A 27,519-nucleotide genomic window follows, 5' to 3' on the forward strand; every position below is an offset into this window, starting at 1 on the left:
CCCAACATGTAAGTTTCTCAGACCACCATGCTGAGAAAATTGCCTGATCCCTCTTAAAAAGTCAGCAGTTTCTCCTTTGATGAGAAGCCTCTTCCAGAAGAGAACAATGTGGGTGTAGAAAGGCAGCTGCAGGCACCAGGCTAAATTGTCTTAACAGACCCTTCTACTTTCCACAGTGGCCAAAGAATCATGAAGCGTTTTTTTAAAATTTTCTGGCATCAATGAGACCTTTCCACATCAACTCCTCTTGCAAGAACACCATACCCCAGCTACTGGCACAGTTATTGGGGAACTTCTGAGTGATTCAAAGGGCTCTGAGAGGTATTTTAGGGTATGCTTTTTTTGTAATGCTAGGTGCTGGCCAGTCCTCATCGCTGCTCCTTGGTAAGCAAGAGAACACCCAACACTCCTCTGCAGTGACAGAAAACTGCTTTATATCAGGCCTCACCAAGTAATAATAAACTGAGATAGGAACAAGGTATTTGCCCACCCGCACAGCTCCTCTCTTTATGGCATAGGAGCCAACTCCTAGGGACCGTGGGGGCTCACAATAAAATATCTGAGCCCCCCTGTTGATGGGTCATTCCCATTCAAATGGTGTGTGTGCACTGCATCATGTGATCAATTATGTGGGGTGGGGCTTACCTGGGCCCCCACAACATTTAATTTAAGTTAGCACCCCTGCACAAGCAATCAAATGTGGAAGCCTTTCATTATGCTCTGGTTATCTCCTGCTTGGATTAGTGTAATGCACTATGCGCACTCTATGTGGGGCTACCTTTGAAGGTGACTCGAAACGACAACTAACCCAGAATACGGCAGCTAGACTAGTAACTGGGAGCCACTGGGAGCATAGAACACTGGTCCTAAAGGCTCTCCATTGGTTCCCATTACATTTCTGAGCTGTTGATGCGGTCCTGTATACGTGAAGAGAAGTCTCCAACCCCATCTTTCAGCTGGATACTGAGGTCCAGCTCTGAAGGCCTCCTGGCAGGTCACTCATTGTGAAAAGTGAAGTTACAGGGAACCAGGCAGGGGGCCGTCTTGATAGTGGCACCCACCCTGTGTAACGCCCTCGCATCAGATGTCAAGAAGGTAAGAAATGATCAGACTTTTAGAAGACCTCTGAAGGCAGCCGTGTATTGGGAAGTTTGTAATGCTTGATGTTTTTATATTTTGGTGGAAGCCGCCCAGAGTGGCTGGGGAAACCCAGCCAGATGGGCAGGGTATAAATAATAAATTTATTATTATTATTATTATTATTATTATTATTATTATTATTATTATTATTATTATTATTACTACACTGCTGAGAAATCCCAACCAACCTTCAGAGGAACCCCTCAGCTCAATAGGACTCACCACTGCCTCTCTAAGCATGGAGAAGCAAGCATAGCTCAAGGACAGTTTCAAGAAGGATAACCAGTGGGACGTTCAGTGCTTAGAAGGCAGATTTCTGAGCCTCACCTGGGCCTCCGTTGGGGCACCTGCAGAGGCATTGCAGAGCTTCTGCAGAGTCTCTATGGCTGGGCTAATCGCCTCCAGAGGACACTGGGAGTCCTGCAGCCAACATTTGATATCATCTGGGGGGAAAGAACATCAAGCAGCTTAACATGAGCTGGTGAGAGAGGCAGACAGACCAGATGGTTAGTTCAGGTCACAGATAGAGAGCTCTAGAACACTTACCCATCAGTCTGCTTTGGATGCTGCTGGGCAGGTGCTCTGCAATGCTCCCAATCACACACAGGATGTGCACCATGGTCTCCCAGTCAGCACCAGGCTCCCTGAAAGAACCAGAATGTTCAAGTTGCAAACAGCCCTGATGGAATAAGACAAAAATCCTTCTCCTCTGAATCACACACAGGGTTGCCTGCCACCTGGGCCAAGTCACACTTGCCTGCTGATACTGTCCCAGGCTTTAATTATCTTGGTGTAATCTAGCTTGGGTGAAGAGCCGGACACCTTTGCCAGCAGCATCCAAGCAGGGGCAGCTCGCTCGGTTTCGGTATGGGAGATGACGCTGCTAACAAACACGGAGGAGAATTTCCCCTGCTTCGACCATATGGGGAAAGCTTTGTTTAAGTAGCGGCTGAAAGACAGGACAGAAACAAAGGGTGCTTAGTGGTGGCAAAAAAAATTGCCCATCTTCAGATGAACTGCCTTAAACTGGGCTGTTGCATATCATCCTCACGGCCCCCTTGTAAGGTAGACTAGGCTGAGAAATGCTGGCTAGCTTTACAGATAGCAAGAATTGGAACTTATGTTCCTCCAAATTCCATCTGCTATACCACAATAGTCTGGAGGCAGTCCTAAGCCATAGTTCACTCACTGTAAGAAGTGAGGTTACAGGGAACCAGGCAGAGGGCCTTCTCGGTAGTGGCACCCGCCCTGTGGAACGCCCTCCCATCAGATGTCAAGGAAATAAACAACTATCTGACTGAAGACATCTGAAGGCAGCCCTGTATTGGTTTTTTTTAAATGACTGCTGTTTTACAATTTTTTATATATGCTGTATAATACCCAGATGGGTGGGGTATAAATACAACAAAACAACAACAACAACAACAACAACAACAACAACACTATGCACAAGCCTCATGTGTTCTCTGCTCTCCTTCTCCGACATAGCCACCCAACTTGCTTGGAACATTTGACTAACCACAGCTTGGTGTTATGCCTGGATGGCAACAGTGGTTAGCCAACCTCAAACTTTGGTTTACAAAGGTGGCCTCTTTAAACCAGATAACACAAAACTGTGGTTAACTGAAATTAGAAGCAAAGTTTCCATGCTCCTCATCATTGTACTGGAGGAAGGGGGCGAGACATCACGTGAGCGCCCAAGACACATTCCCATAACAACAAGTCATCATTTATCATTATATCTGAACACAGTCATTCTGCTTGCCTGGTACTAGCATGGTAGCAATAACTTGCATATATTTTAGGTTCTTGGAAACCTTCATCAAAGCAGATGGAAAATTAAGAATAATTCAATAACATTAAATTTAGAATAGCAAACCTGCAGACAGCTTTCTATCCCATCCCACCTCAAATATGAAACATATTTGTGACTAAGAGCAGGTTGGACCTGCATCATTTCTGGCCACCAAAAATCTTACTTCTCTGTGCAAAATGCTCCCCCGTTGTGGCCCAAATGAATTTTAAAAATTAGTAATTGACTTACATTTCCCCCAATTCTAAAGAGGGAAAGGGGAAGGGAGGTATAGAGGTGCTTTTGAAAATGCAGCAAGCAATATAGAAATGCCAATTATACCACGCAAGGCCCAAAATTGGGACTCATGACAGAATCACAAATTCCACAACGGCACGATCCATGAGCAAATGTTCTATTTCAGTAACCGTTACACGCTACTGACTAATAAAACATACGCTGCTTTTGATCAGCACCCGTATTCTTGCCATTCTAAAAGCATCTCCTCATCACTTTTGAGGTCTTTTACAAAAGATGGAATCGAAGCTTAGTCAGACAAGCAGCATATTGCACTCCAGAATGAAGACAAATGCTTCTTTCTTAATGAATGATAGTTGCCTTTTTCATTTGCATGCTTCCGATTAGCATTCCACAATCTTTGCACTCAAAAGGGCTACACTAAGCAATAGGCAACTAGCGGCCCAGAGGTTCCCTATACTAACACCACCACAGACCCATATCCCAAGAGCCTCCCACTTATCAGGGTTCCACAAATTTTGACTGGCCTTGGCAGCCAGCCAGAAATGTCCCTTTCTCAGATGGAAGCAGTTTGTTCATCTCTTCTGCTTCTCAGTGTGAGTTCAGGAAGCTTGGAGTTTCGGACTATGGGGAAATGATTCCTGCAACCACACAAGCTCCAGATCTTTGGTTCCCCCCTCCAGAGGTAGAGATGGCCACCAACCTAGATGACCTTCAAAGAAGATTAGACAAATTGATACACGATAAGACTTTTGATGGCTACTAATCATGATGGCTATACGTTCACTGTCAGAGAAACTATGCTCCTGAATACCAGTTTATGGAAAGCACAGGAGGGGAAAATGCTCTCGTGCTCAGGTCCTGGTTGTGGGTTTCCTACAGGCATCTGGCTGGCGACTGTGAGAACAGGATGCTGGACTAGACTGATCACTGGCCTGATCTAGCAGGCTCTTCTCATGTTCTTAAGGGGACACATACCCATTATCTTCAAATACCTGTACATCTGCCATGCTTGTTCTGTTGCTCGGCAGGACAGGACTGGAACCAACAGGTGGAAATTGCAAGGAAGCAACTTTTGGCTTAACATTAGAAGAAAATTCCTAACAATAAGACCAGGTGAACAGCCGTGGCTCAGTTGCAGAGCATCTGATCAAAGGCAAAGAGGTTAAATGCATATGGTGCCAAAAGTTAAAAATGCATGACAACAAGTGCAAGATTATAGGTGACACACCGCACAGGGATAATTCTGCATGTGCTCAGGTGCTATGGACTATACCTCAGTTCTTGACTCTCTTTTGTGAAGTGCATAAGGAGGTCCCAGGCCAACACTTGGCCTCTGTCCTCACGGGAGAACTTATTACAGTGCTTGATAGGCTGCAGCAAGAGTCGGTCCAGGAACTCCAAGGCTTTCCCCCTCACCGAGTCCTCGCAGTCCATGATGACGGGAACGACACCTGTCAGCCAGGCCTTCTGTATCAGAACGTTGTCTGGCTGAGACTGAAAGGAGACCGATAGAGACCAACTGATGACATTAAGACAGCCATTTCAGATAATGAGGCATCAGAAGCAGGCAAATGATCACAACGCTCTTCAACTGATTGCAGGTTGCTGTGAGAGATTCCCCGTTTCCCACCCCTCACTGCTTTAACAACAGAGGCTCTCCCTGTGCTTCTATACAAACGGGAGTAAACCTCCCGTGTCCAAATTGGACTTGTCTCCAGGGTACCTCAGGGCTCTGCGTTCGAAACCTATTGCCACCAGTGGGGTCTCCCTCCCATGGATCCCTAACTGCTACAATTTGCCTCTCCCTTAGGCAACTATGTGGCTCCCTTGGCTTCACTAACCAGCCCTTTGTATGACAGGAGAAAAAGCAAACAGTTTCCTCTTTCACAGAAAAGCTTTGTTCTCGCCTCTTAGTCCCGAGTCCACAAACATTTAGGCACATTTAACTTTATTTTTTAACTTGAAAACATGGATTTCTCTGGTTCTTAAAAGTGCGTATCTTCTTTTCCTATAATACAGACTTGTTAATACATCTGCATCTTGATCATAACGGTTATAACCTTTCTTCCCATCCACCCAAACCTAACCTCCTGCTCCCTCTCTAACCCTCCACTCCCCAACTGCCAACCCCCAACTGCCTTTCAACGGTTGTTCCCCCTCCATTTAGAATGCTGTCTAGCTCCGCCTCCCAGGAAACACCTGCCTATCATGGGAGTGATAGGTTAACCCATGATGAACCGGAATCATCATAAGGCACTATTCCGCCACAGTTGCCTGAAATAGTACAAGGATGAGCAGCCTTGAATTTTTACCTAAACCTGGGCTGTCCTGCCATTAGAGCAAAATAAAATGGGATAGGGCAGCTTGAAAGCTTTTCATTTGGTTCCTGCCTCTTTGATATAAGGTTATGCTTTAAACCAGGGGCTGGGCTGACATTTAACTTATCTACTGTTTAAATATCCGTAAGCGCTAAGCACTTTGCGTAGGATATAAAATATTCATTAATTTTTTTGACAAAACCAAATGTTAAAAGGAAGCTAACATTAAAATATAAGCAAACTCATATGTAAATACAAACATACATAATAAAATTCAACCACATATTAAACTTGTTTTGTTTAAGCAAGTCTACCCAGACACACAAGTCTTTAGTGAGTGTTGAAAACAATACAGTGAAGGCATCTACTTAATAGCAATGGACAAGGGGGTCCAGAGAATAGGAGCTGCCACAGTGAAGGATCTCTTCTTTGAAATAACTTGTGGAGTCTATTCTGTTTTTACACTAGACATCCAAGGTCCACCCATCAACGTTTGGTGTAAAAGAGTGGCTTGGGGGGGTTGACAGTGACGGCTGTGCCCAGAATCAATAAACAAAGTATTACCAAAGTCTCAATTACTGTACTCGTTTTTATTAGTGGAGAATTAGTATTGCTCAGGTGCTGAATTCTGAAGTTATTGTGATAGGCTTTTTTAAAAAAATAGTTCTCATACACAGCCACATCCAAGAGCAAAGCCAGCAACTTCTCTCACCAGTAAGAGGTCTGTGATAGACTGCAGGGCTTGCTTCCTCACAGAGATGGCAGGATCGCGACATCGATCCTGGAGCGTGGCCAAGTCTTCCAAGGTGCAGGAAATCACATGGTGCTTCAAGATGCTCATCAACACCTAGGGATCGGAGAAGCAACATCTATCAAAATACATATCTGTCAGGGATGGGGGAACCTCAGGCCTGGAGGCCAAATGTGGCCCTCCAGATCTCTCTATCTGGCCACTGGGTCTCTTCCCAGGCCACACCTCGCACCAGCCTTGCTTTGCAACCTCATTGAGCATCTTTGCCTGGTTGGAATGTATCTCTGAACTGTGAGAATGCTTCTTACTTGCCTGGAGGATAGAGAGGGGTACGTGAGTGTGTGTAGAAACTAGCTCTCTGTACAAAAGAGAATGCCAGCATTTGTTGCCCCGCCTATTTCCACCTTTGGCCCCACCCACCGCTGCCAAAAGTTTGTCAGGAAGGGAAAAGCCCCAGCCCCAGTCCCTGCCTTAAGTGACAGACACACAGCAAGGGATGTCAGGATCATCCCAGAGCTTTGATCTGGAAATTTGGGACAGGCTATGTTGCCAAATTTGAGACCCAGATTCCAAAGCCATCATGCGAGTAGTCTTTGGTCCCCGGATGATGGCCACCCTTGAGGGAGTCTGGAACAAGCCAATTATCCCAGCTACAGAAACCTACAATATTCAGCACAACTGACGTCTGTGCAGTTCTGCATTCAAATGTGTGCCAATTCATTACCTTCCCACACAGATTCATTATGCCACTATAAATATTCTAAACATGAGGGTTTAAATGTTAAAAAGTGATTTATTCAAGCTTACATATTTCATTACACAGTAATAAATCTCTCAGCAGGAGATCAAGTATTTGGCCAAGTTAAGGTCACATTTCTCAAGTCATTCATCATTCGCTGTGGCTGCCAGGGACGGGAATCCTCTCTCAGCCATTATCAATACCAATCTAAGATAATTTGATTTATTTGGATGCATAGCCCTCCCTCTCGCAGTGACTTTGGTGCGGGTTATGTATGCTTACAATTTCAAATTAAGGGAGGATGAAGATGGTGGCCAAGTGGAGAGAAGTACCAGAACTAAGTGGTAGAGCAGGCATCCCCAAACTGCGGCCCTCCAGATGTTTTGGCCTACAACTCCCATGATCCCTAGCTAACAGGACCAGTGGTTGGGGAAGTTGGGAATTGTAGTCCAAAACATCTGGAGGGCCGAAGTTTGGGGGTGCCTGTGGTAGAGCATCTGATCTCATGGAGAAGGTCCCAAGTTCAGGCCCCAGCATTGAGGGATTTTGGGTTTCTTTTGGGGTTTTTTAAGGATCAAATGACAGGTGATGGGAATGGCATCTGCCCAAAACTCCGGAGAGCTGTTGCCAGTGAGAGAAGACATTTCTGGTCTGGTATAAAATAGCTCACTATGCCTCTAGCTTAAAAACAAAACAAATGCACACACATGCAGTGGGAGGTAAAATCCCTGGTACCTTCAGTTAAGAGCGATCAGAGCGCATAGCTAAAAAAGACCCTGGAGAACCCTTCTACCTGTCAGGGTTGAATGCACTGTGCTAAGTGGGCCAACTCTTGAAACCACCAGAAATACCTTGATCTCAGTTACGGAGACAAGTGAGACCAGCAATATTACATTACAGTGTCAAGCGTTCCTGCTCGGTGTTCCAGTTAGCTATGCTTTCATCCACGATACTCCATTCCCTACCCCTGAGTGTTTCCCATCTATAACAATCTGCATTCTGTGGCTGCTAAATCTGCATTCTGTGCCCTCCCTGGTCTATGTTGTTGTTGTTGTTGTTGTTGTTGTTGTTCTCTTAAAGGAGGGAGATTTCCTCTTTGAATGGGGAAGCGTAATTTAAAACTTTTTAAAATTTAGTGTTTCTGCAAAAACCACAAGCACCCTAGTACCTCTCCACTTGTTTTTTAGCGGCCTCATTTTGGTTAAAATCCTTTTGGCACTCGCTGACTGAGCTTGCTATTAGAGGGAGCCATTATACCGAGAACGTAGCTTCTGGGTACTGTGCAATTTTCCATGTGTTCCTTTATGATTCATTGCAAGACCGGCTACTTTTAAAGAATACAGCAATATCTGTTGGTACTGGGAGCACAAAAAGAAGACAGGAACATACCTGGAGGGCAGATTTCCTAACGCTTGTATTCTCATCCTCAGCTCTTAGCCTCAGCATGACCATGATCTCTTTTCCTGTTGGAATGGGGTGGGAGAGAAGAGAATGAAGCTCTTAACTTTTTAATGTTTTTTAAATTGCATACACAGTATGCTTTTTAAATTGTAAGTCGCTTTGAAACTGTAAGTGAATAATAAACACAGCACATAATAACAAATACTGTATGGAGAAGAGGTTTGGAAATATCATATGCTCAGCAGAACACTGCATGGATTTAGCATTCTTATAGAGCGCTTCCAGTACTCAAGAAGGCTTCACATACATTCTCTCAGTAATCCCACAACAGCTGCAAAGGTGTTATCTAATGAGAATTGGAAGGGGGTCGAATTGACACCGCACAGAAACATTGCTCCTGTTTCTCAGGGTGGGCCCCCACCTGTTTTAGGCTGGGTCAGAAAATGAGCAAAAGGCTCGCTCATGACAGTGCCACCCTACAGGGCGAGATGTGTAAGAAAACTGGTTAAAACAAAAACCAATAGTTTACTCCCCCCCAAAAACCCCCCGACAACAACCAACTGCAGGGCTCTGTGTGCAACTGCTTCCTGGATCAAGTAGTGGGGCTTTCCCCAGAAGCTGTTTCACAAATGTCTTATTCTTTCTTCTTCTTCGGCGATCACTCGTAGCCGAGTAAGACTGTCTTCCATGAACATGGTTTTAACAATGAGTCTGTAAGTGACTGTGGAGGCCAATTCTGCGGGAAGACAGTCTGGCTGACCTGCTAGCCCCCCCCCCCAAAGGGCATCTCTGGCCTGCCTAACTTGCAAACCATCGATTCTACATTGCAAGGGGTTGGCCTATATGACCCTTTGGATCCCTTCCAATTCTACAATTCTATGGTTCCAACACAAACCAAAGTCATCAGCTGAATCTGGTTGGACTTCTCGGCTCTGCTGCCTGCTGGGGATGTCTTCTTCTTTGGCAATCACTCTTAGCTGAGTAAGATTGTCTTCCAAAAACACGGTTTTAACAATGGGTCCGTAAGTGACTGTGGGGGCCAATTCTGGATCCACATGTCCTTCCACTGTGGGGACATTGGTTTTCAGGCGGGAGTTGATCACGGTGTGGATTTGCCAAGTGTGCCTTCCTCTTAGCACGTTTCTCCCTTGCGTCCTGAGATCGAGTTTCTTCAAAGCCCATGACACCTTTGGTAAAGGCTGTTCTCCAACTGGAGCGCTCTCAGGCCAGTGTTTCCCATTTGTCAGTGTTTATACTACATTTTTTTAAAAAAATTGCCTTGAGACAGTCTTTAAACCTCTTTTGTTGACCACAGCATTACACTTTCCATTTTTAAGTTCAGAATAGAGTAGTTGCTTTGGAAGATGATACATCAGGCATCCGCACAACATGACCAGTCCAACGAAGCTGATGTTGAAGAATCATTGCGTCAACACTGGTGATCTTTGCTTCTTCCAGTACACTGGCATTTGTTCGCCTGTCTTCCCAAGTGATGTGTAAGATTTTTCGGCGGAAACACAGTTGATGGAATCTTTCGAGAAGTTGGAGATGGCGTTTGTAAGTGGTCCATGTAAGTGGACCACTTCACAAAGGTAGAAAATATGGGTCAAAGGCATTTACACCAGTTGCTGGGACCCACAAGTGGGTGGAATGCTGTTGCACTCAGGGAATAACAGTGGGAAAACGGCTATTGCCTTCCGTCTGTGAGAATGGGGGTTCCTGGAGGATTTCTGTGCAGTCTTTGGAAAAACAAGATAGTAGATTAAGATGGGCCTTTATTCCAACCCAGCGGGGTGTCTCTTATATTCTTTGTTATACTACTATGCACATCAGACTAGCACATGAACCATTCTGTACAGGTGGGCCTGTCTCCTCTCTCCCAGCTATCTTCCTTCAGTCTTCTCTTCTGAGAGTCTCCTTCAACTGCCCTTTACAAGCTTCTTCTTTTTTGGGGGGGGGGACTTCAAAGTTCCCCCACCACTACCACCTTGGCTTCCTATTGGCCAAGAACTGAGTTCTATCTTCTGGATGCTCCACTGTGCCATAAAAGTAGGCCAATGTCATCACTGCCATAGTAAAAAGAGGAGAAGGGAGCGAATAGGGTCAAGACAGAGACACTGACCTGCCCGAGGCCATTTAATGAATCTGTGGCCAAGGGGAGAGACCTGAACCCTCCCGGTTCATACAGGCATGCGCTAGCTAGCTATCCTCACACACATACTGTCAAACCACCTTTTCAACCCAAGGCAATGTGCACAGAGAGAGATAAAAGAGGCACTATGCGGATCCAGCTCTCTCTCCTCTCAGAGATACCCAAACATTACAACAACTCGCATACCACACACATTAAGTCAAAAATCAAGCAGACAGTCAGGATTCTCTCTCATCTCTTCCTTGCTCAGCTGCTAATCAGCACAATCCTACACAGCCTACACAGAACTACGTACCACTGAGTTCAATGGGGCTTACTCCAAAATAAGAGCGGGTGCAGGATTGCACCATAAGTGTCCCATCATCCAACATGCATGGGCGCATGGTTTTAATAAAGGGTCTACAATTCCCACCTTTTTCATAGGACTACAATTCCCAAGGATCTTCATTCACACACACAATTGCCATGTGGGTCACACACAATTCCTACATAGATCTGCCCCACGTGTAACTATGATATAATTCGTGAAATCTTCTTCTATAAATAAAGCCAACAATATTCTGTACAGGTACTGTAACTATTTTCTTAATTTAAAAAACCCCATGTATATATTCAAGATGATCAAGCAGGAAAAAGCGAGTGAATTTTAAAAAGGAAAACCCAAGAATGGATCCAGCATACCATCATGCTCAGTAGTGTTGCGCTCTTCGGTCACCTCTAAAGTTTTGAATGTTGGGAAAGTCTTCAGACAATGGCTGGAGGAACCTTTAACAACAACAACAACAACAACAACAACAACGGTTACTGAATAGAAACTACACAGAAGTGTGTCATGATTCATTTACCCATAACCAAAGAGTTGCCCAGAGATCAGACCAGCAGAGTTTAGGTGCAATGAAGCTAGCTGTGTTGTGACATCAAAAAAAGGCTCATGTAGGCTATTATATAGGAGCTGGAGAAGATTTGTGATGTCACTGATGCTGTGATGTCATAATGACCCAGCATTACAAGGAAGACAGCTTGAAGGAGAAAATAATAAAGATGTGGATTATCATTCATTGGCCTGTTATGCTACTTTTTTTCCAAATAACTCCATGGTACATTCATCCAGTATCAGTGTCAATATACCCCTGGATTCCAGTTATTGGCAGCGTGGGAGCAGGTGCTGTCTTGCTGGGGCCCTACTTGTAGGGTCCCCCATGGGTATCTGATTAGCAACTGGGAGAACAGGACTAGCTGGGCCTCAGGTCTGATCTAGCAGGACTCTTATTATGTCTTAGACAGCTGGTGGGCAAGTGATTAAGGACAAAAAGAAGGGTCTTCTTACTAAACATCTCACCCACTTGTCTGGGATGTCAACTCCAAAGGTGACTAATTGGTGATATTATAGCTTTAGGATTATAGCCAAGGCACATTCCCATAATTAAGAGTTAGGTTTCTTTGTTTGTTTAAATTTGTGTCCTGCTTTTCTACCCAATGGGCTGCTAACAGCATTAAAAGTAAAATACAAAATCACCAAAGACAATGTGAGAACAGAGTGGGTACAACAAGACATCAATAAATTCAAAACAGTTGAACACTGGCTATAAACAAACCAGTTGATCAAGCAAGCTGCTTGTTGGTATTAAGATTCAATAGAGAATGTGAAGGGTTACCAGAATCTGGTGGCTTGGCTCACCTGTGTTGGTTAGGAATGTCTTTGCAGGCATGTTTGAGTCCTGTGCTGTAGAACTAACAGCTGTGGGGGCAAGTAAAAGGAAGATTAAATGCAATTTGGCAGCCAAAGAAGGCTTTACTTATATACACACACACACACTCTTTGTCTGAGGATAGCTCACATGAAGCAGAGGGGGGGTTGACAACTAGCAGCCTCTGGGCTAGATTATGCCCAGCTCTGGTGGACCTTAGCTCTGCTATCAACTGAAGCGAGTCAACACAATATAATAATAATAATAATAATAATAATAATAATAATAATAATAATAATAAATTATTATTATTTATAGCCCACCCATCAGGCTGGGTTTCCCCAGCCACTCTGGGTGGCTTCCAACAGAAAAATAAAACACAGTAATCTATTAAACATTAAAAGCCTCCCTGAACAGGGCTGCCTTCAGATGTCTTCTAAAAGTCTGGTAGTTGTTTTCCTCTTTGACATCTGTTGGGAGGGCGTTCCACAGGGTTCCACCTCTGCCTAGTTCCCTGCAACTTGGCTTCTCGCAATGAGGGAACCGGCAGAAGGCCCTCGGTGCTGGACCTCAGTGTCCGGGCAGAATGATGGAGGTGGAGACGCTCCTTCAGGTATACTGGACTGAGGCCGTTTAGGGCTTTAAAGGTCAGCACCAACACTTTGAACTGTGCTCGGAAACGTACTGGGAGCCAATGTAGATCTTTCAAGACCGGTGTTATGTGGTCTCGGCGGCCGCTCCCAGTCACCAGTCTAGCTGCCGCATTCTGGATTAGTTGTAGTTTCCGAGTCACCTTCAAAGGTAGCCCCACGTAGAGCGCATTGCAGTAGTCCAAGAAAGGAAAGCCAGTGTGCCAGTTCTCTCTTGCTACACGGAAGCATCTCTTAGTTGGTAGCCCTTCTTCCAATGAACTCAGAGCTGTGCACATGGGGTTATCACACTTTTCAATCCTCTCAACAAACCTGTGAGGTAGAATAGGTTTAAAGATACTGACTGCTCCCAGGTCATCACTGCACTTAAGGACAAAGCAGGGATTTGAATCTTGGACCCCGTTTGTCTAACGTCCCCCATTCTGTCCAAAACATCATGAAGCCTGCTCACTTTCCCCACCATACTTACTGCCCTGCAACAGCTCCTGGATGTTCTCTCCGTTTAGTGTGGATTTTGCTTCGAGACACTGAGCAAAGCTTGAAAGTGCTTTGCTGCGGACAGTTGGGGCTTTGTCCAAGCACCGCCCAAGGACCATGTTCTGCACCAGGAATTTGTGTTTCAGAAATGCCTGCTGCTCCTCAGACAAGGCGATGTCCTGCTCCCGCTCTGGAAGGTCCAACAGGGCCAAGGCCACATCAAGGGCAAATACTCTGTAGGAGATCTGTTGGAAGAAGAATCCCAATATGCCATGTAGCCTAGAAAGCAGGGCACCACTAGTCACAGGCTAGCTGGGTGTTCAGCTTATTGCTCGCAGCATGTCAGGGATGTTGCTGGCTCCCTAAAGGGCCAGTGTTCAAACCACCACTGCCCTCACCTTGTTATTGAGTGAAAATCTATGCAGCCAAGCTATGAAGTCAGCGTGCTTTGCACAAGGGAATTTGTACAGCAGTTGCGCCACAGCCAATGCTGCATATGTTCGGTATTCAGACTTATCAGGAACCTGGAACAAATGGAATAAAAGAAATTGTCAAGGCTAAGTGAACTCAGGTGATCTGTCATTATTGCTGCAACTTCTGGAGCAGGGTAGAGAGGTTGGCAACAACCAATTCAAGGAAGGGACTGGCCTTAGGCTGCCAGATACAGAAGCCAGGGGAATCCCAAGGAATGCAATGTGATGTATTGAATGACAGCATAGAGTTGTGTTGCATCATAAAGGCCTGCTGAAACAAGTTATGAAATTCAGTTACTGTAAATGTCCTTAATAGATTACTTCAAGATCTGATTCCTGGCTGGTTTGGTTTTAAAAACCGTTCAGCTCGTGTTACAAAAAGCCACATGGTCCTCTATATGTTGCTAAAAACAGCACCAACAAGATGGTAATTCTAAAGTTGGGGAGAGGAAACAGGCAGACCTTGGACTGAATCCAGTCCAAATAAAGTTCTCAGGAGGCCAGTCCACGAAAGCAACTTGGTCACCAGCTGCCGCTACACAGCTGTCTTTAAGAAAAGAATAGCTGCTTTTTTTCAGAAGTGAGACATGCTATGCTACTGGACAGGAGAGTAAAGATTATAACCTACCTTGACACAAATATGCTGCAGTAAGATTCGCAGCACAGGGAAGGCAACTTCTTTCAGTTCCTCGATCAGAGAGCTGCACAAAAATGGAAGAGTCAGACACGACATGGCAAGAAGCTCTGGCCAAGATACACCACTGATCCATCTAGCTCAATACTGTCTACTCTGATGGGCTACCCAGATCTTCCCATCCCATGGAGATTGTGGGACATGAACTCCTGACCTTGAGCTTTGGCACTTTATCTGCCTTAAGAGAAGGAAACCCTATGAAACTAACAAGTGCCCTTGTTTGTATACTTATGGTATTTCTATCCTGCCCTTCCTCCAAAAGTAAGGGCAGCAAATACAAGGTTCTCTCACTATGAAGTCGGTAGGGCAAAAGATATTGAGTGTCATGGAGGAGCAGATACCTATACTTGTATCTGCCCCCTCGTAGCAGGCTTGTAAAAGGCCACCTGTCTGGTCAGTTGTGGCAAGTAGGAATTTCTTCCAGGCAAGAGATCAGTTCAGTGATTGCAGCAAGTTCCATGTAACATTATTTTACATATTTATATTCTACTTAAAAAGACCCCCCCATTATACAAGACACCCAGTAGTCTCCCATCCAGATTGCCAACTAGATCCATAAACCTGCTTAGCTTTAGTAATGCAGCAACATGCTGTTCCCAGATCATAATATGTGAAACAACAGCAACTCCTATTTTTACATTTCCGGTCCTCACAGCTCTGGAGAGTTAATAAGTGTGTAAAGGCTGCATATGGATAAATCTGTTCACTTGGTAGGGCTATCTCAAGCATTCAGACCACGAACCTGAACGACAGAATGCTAAAGTCACCCACAAAGAGTTGACTGTTAAGAATGGTTTAATGCTGTCCTGCTTAGATGCACAAGCACAAACCCCAAGTGACAGCCACTTTGAGCTTCACCTGATGAATCCGATGGCTAGGTTCCTTGCGCCAACAGCCTGAGATGGAATAGTGGCTGATGAGCTGCTGGAGGCACCTCTCCCTGGCCACATGAGGATGACAGCGAGCAGACGGTGGAACACAAGGCGAAGAACCTAGAAAAGCAACAAGAGACAGGCACGCAGGTGAGTCGGTGGGTGCCAGGAAGGGTTATGTCATCAGTTTCCACTACTCCCCTTTTACAGCATGTGCATCTTTATTTGAAGAAACTAGAGCCAGTTTCTCTCTCACACACTCTGGTGAGGGAACTTCAATAAGCTTTTAGCATAGGTCCAGTTAAAATTGGATTGCTAAAATAATTATTCCCCAACACACTGCTATGCACACAGGAGTGGAAAAATGGAAAGTCTACCTTTGATCGAAGGGTTGCTGCTGATTGCAATAGAAGACAGACTACATAATCTATTTTTAGCATGCCCTGTATGGCAAATTGAAGCTTCCACACCACACCTACTCTTCTTACCTGGCAGAATGAATGAGAAGTGTGCATCACATTTATTTACGTGAGCTCCCTTTTAATGCACTGTGCCTTAGTTGAGAAAGTAGCACTCTCAAGTAAATAATAATTAATATAGATATATAGAAAGAATTTGTTGTGCATTAAAGAAAAACACAAGGGGGTTAAAGCCTTTCGAGGAAGCAAATGTATAGGAAGAGTCTGCAGAAAATTTGTCTTAGCTCAGTACAAAATGGTGTGAAAATGCCTCCACAAAACTCGCTCTGCCCTACTTTGTGGTAAAACGGCACACGTCAGTTTTATGCAGCAGTGTTAAAGCTCCCTCTAGCAGCCAAACCAAAGAGGGCACACATTCTGCTGCAGGTCCCATTGGTTTGTCTTTATAAATGAGAAGAAATTAATGTCTCTCTCCAGAAGTGAAGCAAGGCTCACTGACTCAGATCAGTTGGTTTCAACAAAGAAAAATGGCCAAATGTGGACCCCTGGTTGCCACAACACTGTAGAGAAAGCACTGAGCCTCTGAAGGGGAGGGAAGCATCCAGAACAGGACAGTGGGGGATTGTGGGAACCAAACCTCTATGAATCCTTGCTAGATGTTGCATAGTTCTGTCTACAGGTTATTTACAAGTCCCTTTAAAAAGACCCGCCAATATCTGATGCTCAAAGTGGTTTGCCATTCTAGCTTGGTGAAGACTTCTGAAAAAGCTTGCACATCATTTTGAAATACTTTGGTTAGCCTAATAAAGATGTGGGCTTTGACTAATGTGGGCTTTGACTAATGGGAGCCTTTGCACATGCTAAGAATTATAGACAGAGAGGAGACACATCAACATGCATGCAAGTCATTTTTACCTTATCTTCTACACTGTGAAGTGGAGAGCACAACAGCTGTAAGCCAAAACAGGCAAGTTCTGGGACATACTTGGCTTGGCTGATAGTCCTGTACAACAAACAAACAAAAAAAAAACATTTAAAACTCACTGCTGGATCCATTTATGCAGGCTGGATCCATTCTTATGCAGGCTAAGAAGTCCTAAACCAAACACTTGTAATTACAATTCCCCAGTTCTTGTTAACAAATAGGAACTAACATGTGGCTTAACTGTGGCTGGGGTGGGGAGAGTTTAATATTTAAAAGATCCCCTCACATTCTTTAAAGTATGATATTAAGACTGAACAGCAATAACTCACATCCTCTCTGAAGGTTCAAATCCATGCACGCAGGGCTCGAAACTCATCAGCATAACAAAGATCTACAAGAGAAGTAAAAGCTAAGAGTTAAATGAAGTGCTAGGGAGAATAGTCTTGCCTAAGCTGCCTTCTGACCAAAGGGTAAGCCTATTCAATCCACTGGAGCCAATAGGAGGCTGGAGTTCATACAAGAAATGGGCAACGGCCGACTGTTGGAGGGCAAGGGAATACAGACCTAACAGGCACAGACATAAAACGTGGAACATGAGGCCCACAAAGAATATCCTGGCATTCCAATGCTTTTGCATGCTACATGTGTCCCATAATTTAAAAGTGCACCAGCTGCGGGATCCCGAGCATAGTGAGCAAATAATCACAAATCATTCTAACAGAGGATCTTGCAAGGCCAGGCGATTGCTCAGAACCCCATGCATCACTTACATTGTAAGTATAAGTATTTGAGAGGACACCCTGAAAAACTGACCAGAAGATGCCTCTGGGAAGTTCCGAAAGCATGGTTTGAAAGCCAGTATCCTCCTCTTGATTTGTCCCTGGCACCTGCTTTTTAGAGGGATAGAGGCTCTGAAGACAGGGGTTTCATATAGACATTATTGCCAAGAGGGGTGTAGTTGAAAATCCAGTGTGGTGTACAGTACCGTGTTTCCCCTTTTTTAAGACACCGTCTTATAACTTTTTTTTCTCAAAAAAACACAAGGTGTCTTATTTTCAGGGGATGTCTTAATTTTTTATTACGATTTTTATTATGGACCCACCCTGGGGAGCAACTTCTTTTAAAAAGAGACACGGAAAAAAGAGCAAAGGTAGCGGTGAGGGAGGCACTTTGTGCATGCTTAGAGACCACCCCATCCCCAGCTATAAACCCACCCCGGCTTTCCAAGACCCCTTTTCCCCGGCACTGGACTGGCGGGGGGATGTGAAGGGGGTGTCTCTCTGTGCATGCTCAGAGGCAGCCTTGTCCCGGGTGCCGCTATGGGAGGGGAGGGAACTCACCCAACCATGACCCAGATCCTGGCCACGACGAGGCGGCGTGCGCCGGCAACGGACTGAGCCAGAGCCCCTGGCGCAGGCCGGTGCAGGCCAGCGTTGAGCTCACTACTGGCCCCGCCGAGCGCAGCCACGGGCCCATCGCCCAGCCCGCCTGCCTGCCTCCCGCTTCCTGCCTACAAAATTCCGGCGGCGGGCCATGCAGCCCACGCCGCTCCGGCGGGGCGGAAGGGGCCAGCAGCGCTTCCGCAGCCGTTCGTGCCCTGGCGCCGCGGAAGGACCCGCGGGCCTCCCACCGCCGCTCTGCCTTGGGCCATGCGGCCCACAACGTTCCGGCGGCGCGGAAGGGGCCAGCAGGGCTCCCGCCGCCGCCCGTCACCCTAGCAGGGCCAGCGGGGCTCCCGCCGCCGCTCTGCCTTGGGCCATGCGGCCCACAACGTTCCAGCGACGCGGAAGGGGCCAGCAGGGCTCCCACCGCCGCCCGTCACCCTGGCAGGGCCAGCGGGGCTCCCGCCGCCGCTCTGCCTTGGGCCATGCACTCTGCCTCGCCGCTCTGGCTCGGCACTCCGCCTGGTGCTACTGGACGTTCCGAGCGCTCAGCGCTGTGGAACGCTCCACTCTGCAGCTGCCTGTTACGGCGGCGGAGCGGCAGGCCTCCTTGGCCGGGCCAGGAAGAGGCCAGGCCGCTGGCTGGGCGCTCCGCCCGGCACTGCTGTGAGCTCTGAGCGCTCGCCGCTGCGGAGCGCTCCACTCTGCAGCCGCCTGTTCTGGCGGCGGGGCGGCAGGCCTCCTTGGCCGGGCCAGGAAGAGGCCAGGCGGGTGGCTGGGCGCTCTGCTCGGCACTGCTGTGCGCTCTGAGTGCTCGGCGCTGCGGAGCGCTCCACTCTGCAGCCGCCTGTTCCGGCAGGTGACTTGCCGCTGCAGCAGCTGGTTCCAGGCCCTGCTGGCTGGCTGGGTTCCGCTGGCTGGCTGGGGCGCTCAGCGGTCTCGCTGTACACGGTATGAGAGGTATGTCTTATTTTCGGGGGGTGTCTTAGATATAGCAACTCCTTAAAAATGCTGCCATGGCTTACTTTATGGCTACGTATTAAAAAGGGGGAAACACGGTAGTGGTTAGAGTGCTGGACTATAACCTGGAAAACCAGGGTTCGAATCCCCACTAGATATAAAGCTCACTGGGTGACCTTGGGCAAGCCAGTTGCTCAGGTTAAACTACCTCACAGGGTTGTTTTGATGATAAGATGGAGAGGGGAGAACAATGTACACCACCTTGAGCCTTGGTAGCCATTTGTTGAGCCTCTGAAACTGGGGGCCTTCTTGGCAGAAAATATGGTATAAGAATGTATTAAATCAATAGATTTATCCTCTACAAATCTGATTAATCCTTTTGAAAAGCCAGCCAGGCTAGCAACTAACACCTTGCAGCAGATGGATCTATATCTGGCTAACCAAACTTGGTGTTCGCCATATGTTTTGGGAGTTGTAGTCCAAAACATCTGCTGGGCACTAGGGTAGAGAAGGCAGATTCTACACAATGTTGTTTAGATCCCAACAGTTCCAGTCACCTGAATACAAGTCTGCACACACTGTGACCTCTCTTTCAGGGAAAACTTAGAGAGAAGCCTCAGGAGGTTCTTCAGGAGAAGGAAGAGGGCCTCCCGGATTTGAAGCAGCTGATGTGCGGAGAAGTAAATCTCTTCTTCCTCGTCTTCTTCTTCTTCTTCTACTTCTTCAAAGTTCTCATCTATCTAGAATGGCAGGAAATGGGTCAAGGATTTGAAAGAGCAAGGATGCTCCACTGGCAGCCTGCAAGTCCACTCCCAGTAAATCTGAACTGGCCCCCATCAAATTTGAACACACACCAAAAGAACTGACCACTAAGCAGAGGAAAAAAAACAGAAACCCAAGAGGTGAAGGAGACAAATGTACCTGTAAGCCACCCAAAGAACTGTAGCATGTTTGGGAGTAAATCATCTAGGGAACCATAAGATTCCTTCCATAGAAGACATGCTTAGCTGAAAAGGTTTGCACCTTTAGACAACTGGCATCAATACATTTTATACCAGTTGGCTATGCCTGCTCTAGCAAGCTACCAAATTTTAAAGCAACATAAAGAGTCTGCTCGCCATTCAAATCAGAAGGAAATTGGCTTCCAAAAGTTGTAGAAAATGAGGGGTTGCACATTTGAGCATTACTTTTATCTGAGTTTTTGCATGCATTTATGTTTGCTATAATGGTGAAGCCTTAAGTGATGGATGGGGACCATTTTATTACAGAAGTTGAGTCAGTAAGGGTGCCTGTTTGTGTAGAAAGACACACTTCTGACTTCCAGACTTGTCTCTGGAGCTTGGAGTTACCTTCAACAATACAGAATGGCTACCTCTGGCTAGATGAATCACTTCTCCTTGGAGGTGGGAAGGTTTTTTAAAATAAAATTTTGGCAATGCATGGGTAATTTTCTTCTTACCATTGCGTTTTCCTTTCTCATTGGCTTTTCCCTCCTCTTCCGATCACCCTTACAGCTTTTAAGATTGTCTTTTTTCCTTTTCCTGGACAGGTCTGAGTCATGGGGCCAGCATTTAGACAGAGTCTGGAGGCATTTTTCAAACATCACTGGATGGAACACCCGGTTGACTATGCTACCTGTCCAAAAAGGAAAGGTGGACAAAAGCCTGCACTTTAAGGAAACAGCATCTCTATACTGGCATATCTACCATCACCATAAGCAGCATAGAACTAAGCAAGGCAAAAAGGGGGAAGGAGCATTTTGCTGCTCTAACACAGCATGTTGGCTAACTTATCAGGAGCAGAAAATCCAAATACGATCCTACCCTATGAATGAAAGTATATTAATCCCCACCGCCCCACTAAATATTAGATAGGCACCATCTCTGCTGTCTTTTCAGTAGTCACTGAATACATTCCTCTTTCAAGAAGCCTTTTAAGTACCGTAGAGATTTTTCCAGGTCTGTATCTGCATTGGAATTGCTTCTAGGTGTTTTATCGCTTGCGTTCTTGCTACCCTAGGCTCCATTGGAAGGAAGGGTGGGATATAAAGTTAATAAACCAGGCATAGGCAAACTCGGCCCTCCAGATGTTTTGGGACTACAACTCCCATCATCCCTAGCTAACAGGACCAGTGGTCAGGGATGATGGGGAATGTAGTCCTAAAACATCTGGAGGGCCGAGTTTGCCTATGCCTGTAATAAACGATAATAATGAAAACAAAATGGATGAGTTGTTGTCTTTTAGCAGGATCCCCAAAGCTCTAAGACAGACCCCCTCACACTGTCTAACAGTGGGGCAGGCCCAGATTAAAACCCTCAATGGGAACCATCCATTTCAAATCTTCATTTGGCCGCAAACTCATTGGACTTTGGTTATAAGCAACCTTTGCACCTTCATTCCCGGCTTCACTGGCCGGCCTCCTCCCTACATTCCAAGTGCTTCCATCATTGGTGCCTTGGCCATCTGACAACATCACTTCCTTCAAGACAGCAGTGATCTCCTTCATGGGTCACTCCCAGCATTGCAGCTAAACCAATAAACACAGAGCCTGTCCTCCACTGGCATTCTAACAATTTTTGACAGCTTATGACAGCCTTGCAAGTAACTTCACAGCTATTACTAACCAACAATTTTATTTTGATTCTGCTTGCCCCATGTACACCCAGCTCAATTGTTTTTGGTCCATTAAGGGTGGAAACTCTGATCGCCAGGAGATTGCTTATTTACTGGCCTGATTTAGCATAGCCTCATTGATACCCATCAAGCTTATATCCAATTACAAATATACAGGGTGACCGTGCAAAGGACAGGTAAAAGTGTTATCCAAGCATCTCTCCTGCTTACCTGGAATTTCAACCAATAAGAAGTATAATCCAGCAGCATGAAGAGCATACAACCGCTGATGAACATTGGCCTTTTTACTCTGGGCCTCTTGGACAAAGTGATACAAAACGGCGACAAAGGCATTGTGGCAGATATTGTTCTCCGCAAACAGGGTCCAGGCACTCTGAAACAAAAGGGAAAAAATCTGACAAGAAGAAACACAACACCTGCCATATCATGACATCAAATAGCCACATGGGAGCCCACTGCATGCTCTGAGTTTCAAGGGAGAAAGCATTACTGGTTCAATTTTCCCAGCTGCGCAATTGGTTCAGAGCAAGGGTCGCCATGCTTTTGACCTTCAAGGAATGTTTTCCACATCTCCTGGCCTACTGAGGAACTCCTGCAAGCCGCAGAAGATTCTGGGACATGACAGTGCATGATGAGCTCGCCGGCTAGGCCCGTCAGACCTCACCATCGTGTCATGACGCTTGACAGTATGTCCTAGAAAACTCCCAATACTTGTCTTTGTCTTTGCACATTCCCAGAGAGCAACCATAGTGGTTAGCAGGCTCCATCTCAGATAACCCCACAGTCATTGGTCTTCTTATCAAGGAAACCCATTAACCTTCCTAAGATTTCCAGAGTTCCCCAGAAATTGGTTAAAAAACACTGGCTTGAAATCATCACCACCTAGGCCTATACCAAGGTGAGGAGCCCGCAGCCCTCCAAAAGTTGCTGGACTACAACTCCCATCATGCCCCCCCACACCATTGGCAATCTAGTTGGGGCTGATGGAACTCCTGCAAAATCTCTCTCCCACACCTAATGGAATGGCTATAATCACGGGGATTACATAGGGCATGTTACAGATGACGATCACATGGAAGGCTGGGATTCTATGCAATTAGGAATGCTTGAAAGTTGCAATTCTATGTACAGTAATTAGGAGTGCTGGTTTAACTCTGCTGGTTCTAAAGGGCTTAGGTGTAGCTCAACTCTGAATAAGGATCAGGCTGTACATGGTAAAGCAATAGGCTTCAGGGAGGCAAGAACTGTTATCTCTCCTGCCAGAGCTCTAACTGCCAAAATTTTGCAATCTATCCCCAACCTGGTGCCCACCAAACACTTTGGACTACGGTTCCCATCATTCCTGACAATCGGTCATGCTGACTGGGGAAGTTGGGTGTTGTAGTCTTCACCAGTGAATTAGAACAAAACAAGCCAATCTTTGCTAACATCACAAACATGCTTCTTACTTACTTCTGTGGTTTCATGGTCATCTGTAGCGAAGGGGTAGAGAGCTGTGTAGAGTTGGGAAAAGGCATCCAAACCATTGTCCGTTATCACAGCCTCTAGTTCAGAATCCAAAGGCTCAGTCTCTGTGAAATCTAGTTCCCAGGTTGTGTCAACCCAGGCTGGGGAGGAAAAAGGTTTATTAAAATGTATAAAGATGTTTTCAAACCAGAAACTTTCCCTCAAATACAAAATGCAGTAACCACCTTACAACATAATAAAATGGAATCACATTACGTCACTAAAGTCCAAGGAAGCTTTGGGGGAAGCCCTGACAGTTTGAACAGTGTAATACTAAGCAAGGCAGATAGCCCAAAACAGCATGCAAACTCTAACACAGCGGAACACAGCGGAACACAGGCATAAAATATCACAACCTCCTGAAGATTTAGATTTTTTAAAAGACACTTTAATTTTAAAATGGAGACAAAAGACAAGAGAATGAAATAGAAAATAATACCCTATATTGTATTAATACACGTGATGCATCTTTTATAGCCACAATGCAAGGCATCACGAAATAAGTTTTAAAAATAATTTCCCTTCTGAGGAGGGAAAAAACCCCATACAACTGACTTGCTGGGAGGTTCAGGAATAAAACATCAGGCATTACTATGTCCTTATCTTTTTATCTGAGGTGGTGAACAGGTGGTTGAAGCATAAATTAGAACCTTTTATTAAAACTAATTATGGCACATCAGTTTCTGCAGTTCCAGGGCAAACATCAAAACATGTTTCATTAAAAAAATTGCCAGTGCTGGGGCACAATAATCCTCGTGCTTTTAAAGATTTCAATTCATTCAACATCGTTATTACAAGGATAGGAGTCAATGGCCAGGTTTGGTTCAGTTTCCCTTCAATATTTTAGGGCCTGTTGAAGCCACCTGGATTTAAGAGTGCATAACTTGGCATCCTATGTGATACTTCCACCCCAAGTGTTAAAATACTTTAGTTTGTAATTTCAGAATGTAGCTCAACTTGCATTTCATTCAGTGATGGCTTCAATAGAGCAAGGATTGCTCCTTTGAGAGCTATTTGCCATATTAGCGTCACCTAATTGCACTGATTATTGTTTCACAGTGAGAACTGTGACCCTACAGAGGATCCAAAAGTCCCTGACAAGATAAGGGGATTTTGATTCACATAAACAGAAATGGGGTCCTTATGCTTATTGGGTGGTTGTCAAGACATCTGCAGAGAAACACAATGATTCATCAGCACTCCACTACAATTGAAACAGGTCAAATCACACCACAAATTCCCTAATCAGAGCAGAGGTAGAGTTCTAGAGTTCACATACCTCTTGCTGTTAACAGAGCACAGACAATTCCAAGCTTCTGTTATGAAACAGATTGCCTAGGGAGCTTTAAACTTTCCCCCCTTTGAGATTTAATGAAAGCTACACTGTAGAGGCAAACAATTATCGTCTAGATTAGAACATACTTGTTTTCTTGCTTTATTTGGAATTTCCATTTTATACTTAGCAGTAATCACACAAGACTATTTTTTAAAAACAAATTTAGAGGATTTTTTCTTTGTCTTCAGGCAACTCTATTCTCAGTGGCTTACATGCAATCAAAACAAGACAGTCCCTGCCCACAGACTTATGATCAAAAAGAGATGACACAAAAGGAAAAAGGGATGGGGGAGAGAAAAGGAGGAAACAAACAAAATAATAGCTCTTCTAATGATCACTTAGAACAGGCATCCCCAAACTGTGGCCCTCCAGATGTTTTGGCCTACAACTCCCATGATCCCTAGCTAACAGGACCAGTGGTCGGGGAAGATGGGAATTGTAGTCCAAAACATCTGGAGGGCCGAAGTTTGGGGATGCCTGACTTAGAATGACAACAGTTCCATTTACTGCTGGATTTGCAAGCAGTGTTCAGAGGGCCTGAAAGAAATGGCAACTGAACTAGAATTACATGTAAAGGTAAGGTAAAGGGTGTGAGCATTAGCAAGTAACCACTAAGGGGTTAAACTGTGCTGTGTGTGCCACCTGATCACTGGGGAGGGATCATGTTTCCTTACATAGGGGAATACTCTGTGTGTTGTAAATCAGTTTCAGTTTTGCTGGAAAGAGAAACAATGTCTGCTGTCTCTCCCGGCGCTGTTTATTTTCGCTGTAAATAAAGCTTTTTAGTTTAGTATTAAGGAGCTGTTCTTCGCGAGTTTCATTCAGAGCTACTTCCGAGAGGCTCCACAAGTCTTTCGTTGCGCAGCCAGAGGAGAAGGAACTTTGTGATTTATTGCCCAGAGCGAGCTGAGCTGGAAGCGTGTATGACTGGTGAGAAACCCCTAATGAGCTGTAAAACACTCATTGGGGCAATAAAAACTTCAGAAAGGTAACCTGACCGTCCAGTCACGGATGACTCTGGGGTTGCGGCGCTCATCTCACTTTACTGGCAGAGGGAACCAGCATACAGCTTCCGGGTCATGTGGCTAGCATGACTAAGCCGCTTCTGATGAACCAGAGCAGCGCACGGAAACGCCGTTTACCTTCCCGTTGGAGCGGGACCTATTTAACTACTTGCAGTTTGATGTGCTTTCGAACTGCTAGGTTGGCAGGAGCTGGGACTGAGCAACGGGAGCTCACTCCATTGCGGGGATTCGAACCGCTGACCTTCTGATGGGCAAGTCCTAGGCTCAGTGGTTTAACCCACAGCACCACCCGCGTACTGTAACCTAAAATATCCTGTCTTGGGACTTCGACCTGAATGAATTTGCATGCCATATGATAGAATACTTTCCACTGCTGATCACTAAAACCTCTTCTGCATGCCCCTGATTTCCAGAAATGATATATACTGCTTTAGTGGCTGTGCATCAATATCTAATTGCACTCTAATAAAGAGTTTTTTACATGGTTGATGGTTCCAAGCATTTTATACAAAAGGACACTATCAGTGACACCAGTAGTCTTGAAGTATCTGTATTTAATTATGTAATTGTTATACTCATCTACATCTTGATAAAGTGTATATACTGTACAGTGAAGTTGTGATGTAGGTGTGATGTTGCATTTTACCAGTAAAGATCAAATATGCACCAATTCTTAAACCTTTTATGAGGGAGATCCAGGACTGGTGGTGGTTTATGTATAACTGTCACTAATTGTCTGTGAAGGTTTGAATTAACATCATCATCACCATCATGATTTATTACCTACCCTTCACCCTAAGGTCTCAGGGCAGGTTACTGAAGATACAAACACACACAAAACTCCCTGAGTATATGAATACATTTTTGTGCGCGCACACACCAATGATGTGATTTTGGTGGGGGTAGGCTGTATGCACAAGGCCCCTTCCAATTCCTGGATTCAGCAGAGATTCAATTCTGGAACAGCAAGGCTAGCTTTAAGTATGGGGCCATTAAGGTAACAAAGGAAGAGGCTCAGGTAGGTAGCCGTGTTGGTCTGACGCAGTCAGTGTGTGTGTGTGTGTGTGTGTGTGTGTGTGTGTGTATATATATATATATAATGTCCAGTAGCACCTTAGAGATCAACTAACTTTGTTCTTGGTATAAGCTTTCGTGTGCATGCACACTTCTTCAGAAGTCACCAGACCCTTATATATAGTGGGAGGGTGGGGTGGGGTTTTCCTCAGGAGGGTAGTAGGAGATGGGTGATTGACTCAATGGGCATGGTAAACCGTGCCAGACACCAAATGGGTGGGGGGCCCTCCATCAACTCACAGGTAGCTAGAAAGACAAAAGCCAGAGTTGAAAGTTGAGTTATGTGAACTAGAAGCTGGCAGGCTGGGCGGCTAGGAGACAGCTATTCCTGATTTCTACTGGAATCCAAGGCTGTGACAGAGTTCGACAGTAGATTCCCCCCCCCCCCGCCACAGTGCACATATGTGTGTGTCTGTCCATATAAAAAGGACCCATAAGTCCTGCCTCTCACCCTTTGTATGTTTATATTTATTATTTATTTAAAAGAAACCATTAAAAAAAGAGTCAATGCAGCTTACAAGAATGCATGAAACCAGAGAGTAAAACCACATAAAACAAGTTACAATAGGCATCAATTAACCATTGTAGAAATATGTGCTCTTAATTGACTGCATAGGCTTGGCAGAGTAGAAAGGTTTTCTGCCGGCGTTTAAAAGTTAAACCAGGCATCCCCAAACTTTGGCCCTCCAGATGTTTTGGACTACAATTCCCATCTTCCCCGACCACTGGTCCTGTTAGTTAGGAATCATGGGAGTTCTAGGCCAAAACATCTGGAGGGCCAAAGTTTGGGGATGCCTGAGTTACACCGTGGTGGAGGGCGAGGTTTGATGGGCCCATTATATATGTTTAT

At 45.4% G+C, this 27,519-nt stretch overlaps 1 protein-coding gene across 2 annotated transcripts in view; it reads right to left on the reverse strand.

The window, feature by feature from the left end:
• NCAPD3 (non-SMC condensin II complex subunit D3) overlaps positions 1 to 27,519 on the reverse strand; it is a 48,005-nt gene that overhangs the window by 20,316 nt on the left and 170 nt on the right. Inside the window, exons 2-19 of one of the 2 annotated variants that reach the window (XM_060268381.1) lie at positions 23,181 to 23,335; positions 21,939 to 22,101; positions 20,554 to 20,729; positions 19,652 to 19,834; positions 17,082 to 17,143; positions 16,743 to 16,830; positions 15,395 to 15,528; positions 14,471 to 14,543; positions 13,768 to 13,893; positions 13,362 to 13,614; positions 12,233 to 12,292; positions 11,236 to 11,319; positions 8,391 to 8,464; positions 6,224 to 6,358; positions 4,467 to 4,687; positions 1,898 to 2,089; positions 1,687 to 1,784; positions 1,468 to 1,583 (exon numbers count right to left, since the gene is read on the reverse strand). In XM_060268381.1, the coding sequence (XP_060124364.1) occupies positions 1,468 to 1,583; positions 1,687 to 1,784; positions 1,898 to 2,089; positions 4,467 to 4,687; positions 6,224 to 6,358; positions 8,391 to 8,464; positions 11,236 to 11,319; positions 12,233 to 12,292; positions 13,362 to 13,614; positions 13,768 to 13,893; positions 14,471 to 14,543; positions 15,395 to 15,528; positions 16,743 to 16,830; positions 17,082 to 17,143; positions 19,652 to 19,834; positions 20,554 to 20,729; positions 21,939 to 22,101; positions 23,181 to 23,335 (2,393 nt within the window). The remainder of the gene's footprint in view (positions 1 to 1,467; positions 1,584 to 1,686; positions 1,785 to 1,897; positions 2,090 to 4,466; positions 4,688 to 6,223; positions 6,359 to 8,390; positions 8,465 to 11,235; positions 11,320 to 12,232; positions 12,293 to 13,361; positions 13,615 to 13,767; positions 13,894 to 14,470; positions 14,544 to 15,394; positions 15,529 to 16,742; positions 16,831 to 17,081; positions 17,144 to 19,651; positions 19,835 to 20,553; positions 20,730 to 21,938; positions 22,102 to 23,180; positions 23,336 to 27,519) is intronic. The other variant, XM_060268382.1, reaches the window with a different exon arrangement.

This window comes from Zootoca vivipara, chromosome 15, assembly GCF_963506605.1.
Source record: "Zootoca vivipara chromosome 15, rZooViv1.1, whole genome shotgun sequence".
NCBI classification, from domain to species: Eukaryota; Metazoa; Chordata; class Lepidosauria; order Squamata; family Lacertidae; genus Zootoca; species Zootoca vivipara.